Source organism: Pundamilia nyererei, unplaced genomic scaffold (assembly GCF_000239375.1).
Source record: "Pundamilia nyererei isolate P.nyererei 1_Seehausen unplaced genomic scaffold, PunNye1.0 scaffold00033, whole genome shotgun sequence".
NCBI classification, from domain to species: domain Eukaryota; kingdom Metazoa; phylum Chordata; class Actinopteri; order Cichliformes; family Cichlidae; genus Pundamilia; species Pundamilia nyererei.
Window position 1 is genome coordinate 1,206,997 of NW_005187434.1, and position 11,904 is coordinate 1,218,900.

Sequence of the window (11,904 nt, forward strand, 5' to 3'; positions counted from 1 at the left end):
ATATAGGGTGTTGATGTCATTAGACCACACCCCTTCTCATTACAGAGATGCACATCACCTAATATGCTTAATTGGTAGTAGGCTTTCCAGCCTATACAGCTTGGAGTAAGACAACATGCATGAAGAGGATGATGTGGACAAAATACTCATTTGCCTAATAATTCTGCACTCCCTGTAGAACTGAAACCATTTACCTGTTTCTAGTGGATTCTCCCACATTTCAACTAATCTAACCTAATTTAATGTCTCTGTTTTAAATCTGACAGACACACAAACACAGAAGCACACTCACACAGACCATCTCACATACTGATACAGACATAAACACACAGACAGACAGACAAACACACACACACACACACACACACACACACACACACACACACACACACACACACAAAAGTTGTGATTTTTTTTCTCCATTCACTTAAAAGGGAACCGTCTGAAAAAGTACACCAAACCAGCCACTTTGGATCCCTACTGCTCTGTAATACCTTATCACAAAAACATGATTTAAGGTTTATACGGGTCACAAGACTTTGGCTTGACAAAATCTATGTTTTGATATGTTTATGGTTTCTTCCACGATTTCATGAAGAATTTTTATTTTTCATGGAATTTTCCTGTGACTGCATGATCACATGACCTGCTCTAAAAATTGAGTCTGGAGAATAATGTGAAAAAAAATTATTTCTCTTTCTTTCATGCCCAAACCTTTTCTCTGACATGTATAATATTTACATTAAAATGTAGCCATTACTGTCCTCTTTCATCCAGTGTCATTCTCATTTAGATGGGATTTACAGTTCTGTCATAAATGTTATCAAAGTGCCTCCCCCATCTCTCTTTCCCATAGGAAACAATTTTAAAACAGCTCCCGAACTTTGGCTTAACTTCTCAGTCGGAAGCTGTCTTTACACTGTCACAATGTCCATATAATAAACTCTACAAATAAATAATTTTTCCAATATGACTTGTATTTTTCACTTGGGATGCATTTGTTTCAGACGTACATTTCTGTTTGTCGAATCTGATTCTCAGGCTGTTTCCAAATTTAGGGGCTGTATCCTTAGGAGGACACATTACGTCACACCAACGCTACGAAGGCTGTTCAAATTCGACGGCTCCTCCAAATGCAGCCTAGAAATGCGCCCTCCTTAATATCAAATCAGTGATTTATAGCCGACCTGTCAAATGATTTATGACTTAGGAAGTAATAAAGGAAGGAATAAAAGTTAATGACAGTCATAATTTTTGTGAAATATCATAAAATTATGATATTTCATAACTTGGTAATAATCAATAATCAAAAATATGATCATGAAAATATTTCGATGGAATTGGATTACTTTTTTGACAAAAAGTTTACTTAGTTTTTTTGATAAAAAATGCCACCTTATTGGACAACTGATTTTGGGGACCTGTGTGTGTGTGTGTGTGTGTGTGTGTGTGTTTTTTTTGCTTTTTTTATACTTTCAGGAAGATTAACTTAATCAAAATAAGTCATCAGACAAGCAATTTTGATGGACACTAATTAAAGTAGATTCATGCACTTGACTGGTTGATTTACTGGTATTTTAATCTTTGCTAACACCACATGACCTTATTTAAAGTTTGACTTCACCTACCAAAGCAGACTTTTTTGGCAGTTTAATCTAATGTATCGTGTCTGGGGGAAAAAAGAAAAACAACAACCCAAGAGTTAAATCTTTAAAGGCATCAGTTGCTATGTAAGCATTGTTACATGTTAAAACAGTTCAATTAGAAAAAGAATGAAGAGGTATGGCTGATTTGACAGGGCTGACAGGGAAATGTGTATTAAACATGGCAGCATGTATGACTGCAGAGAGCTTTCTTTTTCACATTACTGATGTTTTAACAAAAAGGAAGGTAACAACATTACAAGTTTTCGTGTTTGGATGTAAGATGCTGGTAAGTCAGATAGTCATATACTTTTTTATATTTCTTTTATACTTCTGAAAATGATTTTAGTGTGATTATAAAAATAGAAGAATTCATGAACAAACAATAATGAAACTAGGAAGAGCCTGTGTTTGTACTTTAAAGAGGCACAGGAAGGTCTGGACTTTATCTGAAGACAGCACTTAAAGAGAAAACTGGAAACTGCTGCATTTGATTGTAAGAGGATGAGTCGCAGTCTAAAAGAGTCCACTAGATGGCCCTGAATTTCTAGTTCAGGAACTTGGATTTCACATGTGTCTGATGTCCTGGGTCTTTTTCCTTTTGAATGTTAAGATTGACCTGTTGAGAACCACAATTTTGCACAGAGATTTTGGAGAGCAGGTGCGTGAGCCAGCAAAGGTTTTTACAAGATAAATAAGCTGAGCTCATTAGCAGTCCCTTTACATGCTTATGAATTCATTTATTTTAACACTGATACACTGATGCAGATGTCTTTCACATCAAAATTCAAAACCAGCAGACTCCTACAGAATTATAAGTTCGCACGGAGACAATGGTATTTGTATTCATTATTTTTACATAGAGTTTTCAGGTGATAATAAATCTCCCTTACCCTTCTTACTGTTATATGGCCTGATGCACAACAGAAGAGAGCTGTTACCCTCTGCTGCCTGCTGTAGTTGCCCTTTTTTTCTAGTTTCTTTTACTGCATTTTTTTGTCTGCAAATTAAAGGTGGGACCAGTTATAAAAAATAGTTATTGGGCATTACTTTTTAAAATTATGAATTGATACAATGGATCAAATTTAAAATCAAAAATATGAAATCATTGCTTATTAAAAACAATAAGCAATTGTTTTTAAAATTCTTGGAAAAAGAGCATTCATCAAAGAAGAGGCCTCGACCACCACCTGTATGGAGCCAAAGGAGTCACACACATCAAATAATTAAGTGTACAATAAAATATTGTTTGTTTTTCAAATATGACCACATTATTTTCATTATGGTTGAAAATCACCTTCATGCCTACAAATATAATTCACTAATGTTTTCTGGGCTTCATCGAATTTACTGAGCATCTGTGCAGAGACTTATCTCAGAGAAAACACAGGAATGATCAGTGAGAGCGTTATCAGACATCTGCACCAGAGCAAATTAATAACAGATATTGGCAGGGGTTGTAATGTTTCTACAGTTCCCTCTGCCAGCACCTTTTGACAAAAAGGAAGGTAAAAGCGTAATGTTTTCATGTTTGGATGTCACAGTGAGATGCTGGTTAGTCATATAGTCATATACTTTTTTATACTTCTTTTATACTTCTGAAATGATTTTAGTGTGATTATAAAACAGATTAAATCATAAAAAAGTAATAAAGAAACCAGGAAGTTACCATGTTTTACTATAAAGAGGCAGATGAAGGTTTGGACTGAAACAAAAGCTGGAAGCTGCTGCATTAGATTGTCAGAGGGTGAGCTGCAGTCTAAAACAGTCCACTAGATGGCCCTGAATTTCTGGTTCAGGAACTTGAACTTCACACGTGTCTGATGTTCTGGGTCCTTTTCTTTTGTTAAGAGCTGTTGAAAATCAATCTGCCATTGTTCTGTGTCCAGTCTGTGTCTTCATGTCTGCCCTGGTCCCACGTCTCTGTGTTCCCACTGTTGCAGTGTCTGTCTCTGCTTCTGAGTCTGTGTCTATAAGTTTCCTGTTTTACTCTGAAGGTCTGTGTCTTATGTTAATGTGTTTTGCTTCCCTTGCCACGTTAGGCCCGATCTGTCCCAGCCGTGTTTCCCTTCTGTCCCCCATTCCCTGATTACTCCTCTGTGTGTTTAAGCCCTGTGTTTTCCTTTGTCTGTGCTGTGGTCTCCATCTTACTATACTGTGTTCTGCCGGTTAGCCTGTTTTTCTTTTGTTAACATTTGAAGTTTAGTTAGTTTTCTGTTCTTTTGCTGAGTAGCATTAAAGCTGAGTTTTGAGTTCATATTCGTCTCTGTGAGTCTGCACATTGGGTCCTCTATTCCTGCCTGCACACAGCCTTCATTTGACATAAATCCCTTTTATATATGAAATATTTATGAATAGTAGTTTATTTAGGAATATTTATTTATAATTCTTTGTATTGTTCATTAATTTATTCATGAAAATAAAAAATAATTGTTTTGAATTAATGAATTTCTTATTGCATGCTTTATTGTACAATTAATTATTGAAAAACAAAATGTGAGATTGTTTGTAATCTTTGCTAACCACAACATGACCTGATCGCTGGATTGAAAGTTTTGTTTTTGCTTTAGCATCATTATTCCTGCGATGTGTTGACACAACTAAGTGTTTGAAAATGCTCTTGTGTTTCAAGCAGGCTTTTGTTTTCAAGCAACTCTGTCTCTTCTTATATGATGCCCTCTATTTATTTATAGTTCAGTTCAGTCATGACTGCAATTTGGCTCTCTTGTTAATCTTTAAGGTATGTTTAACCGCTGTTCACACGTGTGGTGTGGACGAGTATTTCTTTATCCCGCAACATGTTCTATTTAATATGCACTGCTATTGTTTATTTCTTATAGCAACATCCTTAAAAACACATTAGAGAAGAAAATATGATGATTGAAACAAGGTTATTTATTTTTTCTTTCCATTGTCTAAGCACTAACACTATAACAATTTTAAGACAAAACAAGTTTATGAAAATCAAACATCTCTTTAAGATTTACACCAAACTATAAAATATACTGTACAGAAATTTTGTTATAATGCTATTTTACATATTCACATACATACATATTTTGCACTTAGTGCAATATTTTGTCTTGTCACATACTGACATAATTGCAGTATTTACATAAAAAATAGTCCAGTTTGACATCTTTACATGAATTTGAGGATATTTCATCACTCTGAAATTTTTACATGTTTAACAAAACAGAAAAGCCAAACATGACAAAGCGTCATACTAAGGGCCATTCACTGTGTGTCGGTAGTTTATATTTGGTGATTCTTGGCTGGTGTGTCAGAGCTTAGACGTCTATAAACCGCCTCTCCTTTACTGATGGAGCTCTGATCTTGTGTCGACACAGTGGGCAGGTGCCAAACTCTTGACAGACTCTGGAGTCACAGTGTTTACACAAACACCGGTGGCCACAAGGCAGTGTGATTCTGGCCTCCTTCACCATGCACACCACACAGACGTTATCTATAACCAGAAGAGAGAGACTCTAATTACAAATGCGACATCAGGCATATGTGAGACCACACTATTACAACTGATTTCACTGATCACAGAAATGTGCAACGGAAATCAGACATTAATGTTTGGAGGGACTGTTTTTACCTGCTGGGATTTCCATGTCAAGACAGGACATGCAGTCATCAGGTCTGAAGTCTGAAACATCAGGAACTGAACCAAAGTGACTGTAAGAATCAGGTGAGATGAGCGGTTCGGGTGCAGGACAGGATCTTCTAGTGCAAAGGAGCTTTGTTTTTTTGGAGCCTGCAGCAAAGACAAAAGCATATTTCAACAGTTATTCATTGTTTATCACTGTCAGAGCATGCTCTGCCTTCACAGAACAGGAAAAACCTGTTGTAAGGCAGATAAAACTGTGGTTCTAGTGAACTTGCCTAGGAGTAAAATGGAGCGCGTCTTCCCGTAAATGTCTATCATGGCCCACAGAGGCTGGCTGAGGTCCACTCCTGTCAGCCACTTGTGCTGCCTGTTGTTGACAGCTACGTATATGCTGCCACCATGAGAAACCCAAAACTCCAGCTCTGAACCTGCTTGGCAGTAGGATTCATTTACAGGCACAGCCCAGTGTCCAGGTTTGTCAGTGAGGTTGGGGATGGCCAAGCAGGGCAGGGGCAGAGATCTGGCTGAGGGTGGCACAGTGGTAAAGCCCACACGCAGAGCTCCCTGCCAGTTGATCGAATCCCTCTCCACTCTCAGATGAATCTTCTCCTGGACTCTCACTGGACGGTTGCTGAACACCAGCCCATTCTTGAAGGTGTTCTCAGTCTTCTCTGCGAGTCGACCTCCATGATTCAAGCGGACCTTTTCTCCCACAGCCTGACGGTGGAAGTTCAGACGACCAAGACAAAGCAGACTGCATCTGTGTGACACCTCTGACTGAAGAACTACAAAGAATAAAAACACACAGTTATGAATGTTGATGTGAAATCATGTTATTTCCAGAGAATTACTTAATAGCAACAATCACAATAACAATAAGTGTCCCTTACATTTGTGATGTGTAGGAACCTCAAAACTTTTTTTTTTTAACTGAAATTAGGTTTGTTTGTTTTTTTGCCTGTCCCGTTTGGTTCTTTTGCCATCAGAATTATTGTCTTAAGGCGAGGAAAGATGCCCAACGGATTTACTTTACCAAATTGACCATCACAGCCTTGCCGTAATGGTCTATTTGATTCACCTTTTATTGTTTATTTTATTTTTATTTTCACTTGCTAGATACAGGACAGACTTGAATACAGGACAGACTTGAATTGAAATGAGGTCAACAAAGATTTTTTCAGTTTAAAGGTCAATTGGTCATGTCGCAAATTTTTATAATTTTCATTCTTATAACATAATAATAATGATAATAATACTAATAAAAAAAATGCAAGCTGTGTTAATAGGTGAATTGCCATATTAATTGGATTAAAGAAGCTACATATGTCAAGCTGTTTTTAATACTTCATATTAAAGTTAAATTGTGCAAACTGTAGCCAAAATTTCATTTTCATTTTAACAGTACAAAAGCAGACATATAAATAAGTCGGAATAAAACTAGCAAACTCCCGCACTCTCGTTTTTTCAAAGCATGCGGAAATCTGGGCGTCCTCCAAGCTGACGAGCTAAAGTCGTTGCACAAAGTTGCATTTGTTTGGTACAAGTTGTCTGAGTGGTAAACTTAGTTCATTATTTGGCACTTTGCTTTGTATTGTGTTGTCTTAACAGGGATACTACTTCTTAAATGACAAAACTAGTGCTGCACTGGAGCACATGCTAGATTTGGGGAAATTTGCAAAATCTTTTGAGTTACAAGACAAGCTGCAGCATTCTGCACCCCCTTACTGTGTATTACAATAAAAGTACATAAACAGCTGTTATGTGTTCATTTATGCAACTAAGTATCAGCTTGATAATGATTTGTTTATCAAACTGAGAAATATAGTTCTCTCTAAAGACTTACCAGAGTTCTTGTTTTTATTTTCTCTTGCCATCTTGGAGATGTAAAAACTTGTCATACAAGTCTTGATGCATGATGAGGTCGAGTGTCCTCAAGACAGGTGTGTTGACTACCTTTTAATCATGGAGTACGTGAGGTTTGAAAACAGAAACACACCCAGACAAAGGGGAGGGACAGAGGGAGGCACCAAAGTTTGGAAATTTACCTGAAGTGTACAATAACAGAACTTGGTGATCTGGGCTTTTATTGTGGATTCCCAGTTTCCTTTCCACCCTTGTTAGTTTAGTATCTTCTCTTTGTGCATTTCCCTCCAGTAGTTTGTTGTTGTTGTTTTAATCAGCTGATTGCCATTCAGTGTGTACATGTAACATCTCTATGGCTCTTCCAGTTTGAAATGCCACATGAGTCTAATCTTGCAATCACTCATCACAATAGCAAATGCAATAGAAAAAAATCTAAAACACGAAAATCGAAACATTTCTTCTATTTTTTATAGTTACATTTAATGTTTTATAATAATAATACAAGTTTGTTGTTGAGTTGGTGATATACTTCATATGGCTTTAGCTGGATAAAACAAACTACGTATTCAAAATCTTTTCTTCATATTTATTTAATAAATGTAAATTGTGGGAAATATATCCAAAGTTACCTCTTAGCAGTGTAGATATAGTTAAACATGTAATAAGTCATAATGAAACTAGCAAACTCTTGTGCTTTCACTTTAGAGAAGAATGTGAAGATCTGGACTTCATCCAAGATGAGAAATTAAAGTCAATGCTGGAAACTGCAGCGTTTCTTTGGTAAAGTCTGAGTTGCAGTTTTAGTCACTAGATGGCTTGTCTTGATTTGTTTTGCTGATGTGACACACCCACACGCAGGTAGTTTGTCAGTGTTTTATCGTCAGTGACAAGATTTTTATTTCCACAGAACCATAAAGTTTGTAGTTTCTTTTTCTTATCGCCATCATTTAACACTTCAGTGTGCAGCTCATTATTAGCACTCTTTCTTTGAACTCTAATTGCTTTACGGCACTTTGCAGCTTTTTAATGCTTATGTTTGCATTGTCTTGTTTTTGTGTCACTTAGACGACAGTTAAAACTCTGATTATTTCTTACCTTTTTTAAACAAACCATACCAAGAACAATATATCACATGAGAGGGTATGGAGTGAGCTGTACAACACACTTTTTGGGGGTTTTAACAACGCCCCTATGACTACAGCCCTGGCCTTTCAAGAGGAGTTGCTTGTTGCACTAAGTTCTCATGTTTTACTGTTCTCTCACCTGTACCACCTCAGTGGTTTCCCCCATTTGCTATGTTGTTCTTTCCATGTTTTTTAATTGATTTCAAGTTTGAGCATGTTTGTTTTATCCCTCACGTTTATGCTTTCCTTCTCTAGTCTCATTTCTTTCCTCAACCTTTTTTTTTCACTCTCTCCATGTTTTAGATTTTTTGCCTGTTTTTTGGTTTTCAGGCTTCATCTGCTCCTCCTGAATGGTTTGATTCCACAAAATGACTAAACGGACATTTCTGATGACTTCGATCCAAATCCAAACATTCACATTTAAATAATTATATAGTTCAAGTTCGAGTTCAAGTTTATTTATATAGCACTTTTAAAACAACAGGTGTTGACCAAAGTACTGTACAATAAAATGGACAAGGCAATAAACATAAAAAAACTGAATAGTGTTTTAGAAGAGAATAACATCCTTAAAAAGAGAATAAAATCATAAAAAAAGAATAATAGTAACAAACTCATGATGAACCAAAGGCCAGAGAATAAAAATGGGTCTTTAGACGACTTTTAAAAGTATCCAGTGTTGGGGAGGATCTGATATGCAAAGGCAATGTATTCCAAAGTTTGGGGGCAGTCACAGCAAATGCCCGGTCTCCTCTATGTTTTAATCTGGACCTAGGGATAACAAAAAGCATTTGGTCTGCAGACTTCAAGGATCTTGGGGGAGAATACCAGGTTAGGAGATCAGCAAGATGTGTAGGGGCTAGTCCATGCAACGACTTAAAAACAAGTATTAAGATCTTAAAGTCAGTTCAAAAGCTGACTGGCAGCCAGTGTAGTGATGGAAGTATAGGAGATATATGATCTCGCTTGCGTGTGCCAGTTAGGAGCCGTGCTGCAACATTTTGAACTAGCTGCAGTCGACCGATTGATGAAGAGGTGAACCAGAGTAGAGACTATTACAGAAGTCGAGGCGAGATGAGATGAAGACATGGATCGCTTTCTCAAAATCTCTGAAACAGAGAAAGGGCTTAACTTTTGTAATTAGGCGAAGATGAAAGAAACTGGTTTTGACTACATTATTTATCTGTTTATCAAATGTTAAATTGCTGTCAAAATCACCCCTAAATTTCTTGCAAATGATTTTTTATAATTTTCTCAGGGGCCAAGGTCATAATGGTCAGAAGGACCAAAGACAATGACCTCAGTTTTCTATTCATTAAGATTTAGAAAATTTAGAGGCATCCATGCTTTGACATCTTCTAGACAATCAAACAGTCCCTTCAGAGGATTGACAGATTTTCATTTAGTGGAAGGTAAATCTGAGAATCATCTGCATAACAGTGAAAAGAAATTCCATATTTTTGAAAAATAGATTCCAACGGGAGAAAAAAGGATTGGACCAAGGATAGAGCCCTGGGGGACCCCACAAAAAGGGTCCTCTTTGGAGACAATGTGTCTCTGAATCTAACAGAGAAAGTACGATTAGATAAGTAGGATTTAAGCCATTCCAAAGTAAGACCTTTAATTCCGGCACATTGTTCCAGTCGAGAGATAAGAATCCTGTGATCTACTGTGTCGAAAGCAGCACTGAGGTCTAATAATATTAAAATAGCAGAATCTCCAGAGTCAGTAAAAGTTAAAAGGTCATTAGAAACTTTTAAAAGAGCGGTTTCAGTGCTGTGGTGCGTTTTAAAACCAGATTGGAATAGTTCACCAATGTCATGTTATTCTAAGAAGGTCTGGAGCTGCAGAAGGACAATTTTCTCCAGCACTTTTGACAAAAAGGACAATTTAGAGATTGGGCGGTAATTTGATAGAACTGTTGAGTCCAGATTCTGCTTTTTAAGGATGGGTTCCACCACAGCATGTTTAAAATCAGAGGGAACAGACCCAGACTGAAGACTGCTATTGACAATAGAAAGCAGACATGTACCAGCAGTGTCAAAAACATCTCTCAGTAACCTAGGTGGAATGATATCCAGGGTACATTTTGAAGGTCTCAAGTTTCTGACAACTTCATTAAGTAATGAAAGGGATACTGGCTCGAAGTGATCAAAAACAGCCAAGGTTAGAGTATAAACACCTGGGTCAGAAATGGGAGGAATAATGTGGGATCTAATATCTACAATTTTATTAATGAAGAATTTCATTAGATTCCAACTTATGTTCACTGCTATATGAGGATCAGCAGTGGGAGGATTAAGAACTGAGTTTATAATACCAAATTAAATCCGAGGTTTATGACAGTTGTTGGACACGATCTTGGAAAAGTATTTTATTTTAGCTGCTCTTACAACTTTCTGGTAACTTGACAGGGATTCTCTAAGTGCCTCAAACGACACTTGGAGATGGTATTTTTTCCATTTTCTTTCTGCTTTTCTAAATGCCCGTCTCCATTCCCTGGTGTCATTATTTAACCACGGTTGGGTTTTAGGTTTTAGATACCTAGTGGTACAAGGAGCAATGGAATCCAGTATTTCCAGACAAGCTGAGCTGAACAAGGAAAGCAGACTATCAGTGGTCGAATGAGTGGTACTGTCAGTAGGTAATGCCGGATTTAGATTTTTGTAGGAATGGGCAAAGCAATCTGCTGTATTTGAATTAATCGTGCAAGATCGGAGCTTGAGCACAACAGATCTACCAGGCTGACCTGAAAAGGGAAACTCAAATAGGACAGGCATGTGGTCCGAAAAATGTATATTACAGATTTCAGTGTCAGTGACTGATAGGCCGTAAGAGAGTACGAGATCCAGGGTATGACCGCGTTCGTGAGTTGGGCCTTTGACTGACTGGACAAGATTAAAGGAGTCTATAAGGTTTAAAAAAATCATTGGTCAGTGGGATATTTAAACAGCAAATATGAATATTAAAATCCCCTACGATTAAAACACTGTCATATTTTGGTAGAACACCAGCCAAGAATTCAGAAAAGTCTTGTATGAAGTTCTTATTATAGTTAGGAGGTCAACACACCAGCGCACATAGCACCGGAGTGGACAAGTGGATTTCATATAAACGTATATTTGTGGATTAAAGGGTAAAAATGTTAAAGGATAAAGGGTAATGTTTGGTGACAACAACATGACCTGATCAGTGATTTGAGAGTGTAATTTTTTTATGCATATTTGCATCATTATGCTTCCTACGTGCAAACACAAATGCACGTTTGGAAATGAACACATTGTAGCACATTTCTGTTCTTACAATCAGCCACACAGTTTGCTCTTATCTGAAAACCAACATTTATTTTTACTTCCGCTCATTCCTGACTGTAGAGATATGAGCTAGACAGATGCTTCTTTTCCTAAACACACTTCACTGAAAAAATTGTTTTTGAGGGTTTTGTTACAGCATGTACCCTTAAAACATAATAGAGTTTATGTTTTTTACCATCAACACATTACAATTTTCAGACATACAAAAATACAACACTGCTTTAAGATTTGCATCGAGGTAGAAAAGTGCACTGTACAGACAAAGTTATCATTATAAATAATATAGAAATAGCAGCAGATTTTGCATTTAGTGCAGTATTTTCACTGTTACAGTCACTCTGTAA

The 11,904-nt window shown here is 37.0% G+C and overlaps 2 protein-coding genes across 2 annotated transcripts in view; both read right to left on the reverse strand.

The window, feature by feature from the left end:
- Nucleotides 1-4,545: 4,545 nt before the first annotated feature.
- On the reverse strand, nucleotides 4,546-7,179 carry LOC102208593 (E3 ubiquitin-protein ligase NEURL3-like). The gene is made up of 4 exons (XM_013909934.1): nucleotides 7,103-7,179; nucleotides 5,535-6,044; nucleotides 5,248-5,406; nucleotides 4,546-5,109 (listed from the first exon to the last, which is right to left on the reverse strand). Exons 1-4 carry the CDS (start codon nucleotides 7,155-7,157, stop codon nucleotides 4,934-4,936), a joined length of 900 nt encoding a protein of 299 aa, XP_013765388.1. The 5' UTR covers nucleotides 7,158-7,179; the 3' UTR covers nucleotides 4,546-4,933.
- A 4,511-nt stretch (nucleotides 7,180-11,690) lies between these two features.
- The window catches only part of LOC106456163 (E3 ubiquitin-protein ligase NEURL3-like), a 2,051-nt gene continuing 1,837 nt past the window's right edge, over nucleotides 11,691-11,904 (reverse strand). The window contains exon 3 of the mRNA XM_013909878.1: nucleotides 11,691-11,704. Within this exon, the coding sequence (XP_013765332.1) occupies nucleotides 11,691-11,704 (14 nt within the window). The remainder of the gene's footprint in view (nucleotides 11,705-11,904) is intronic.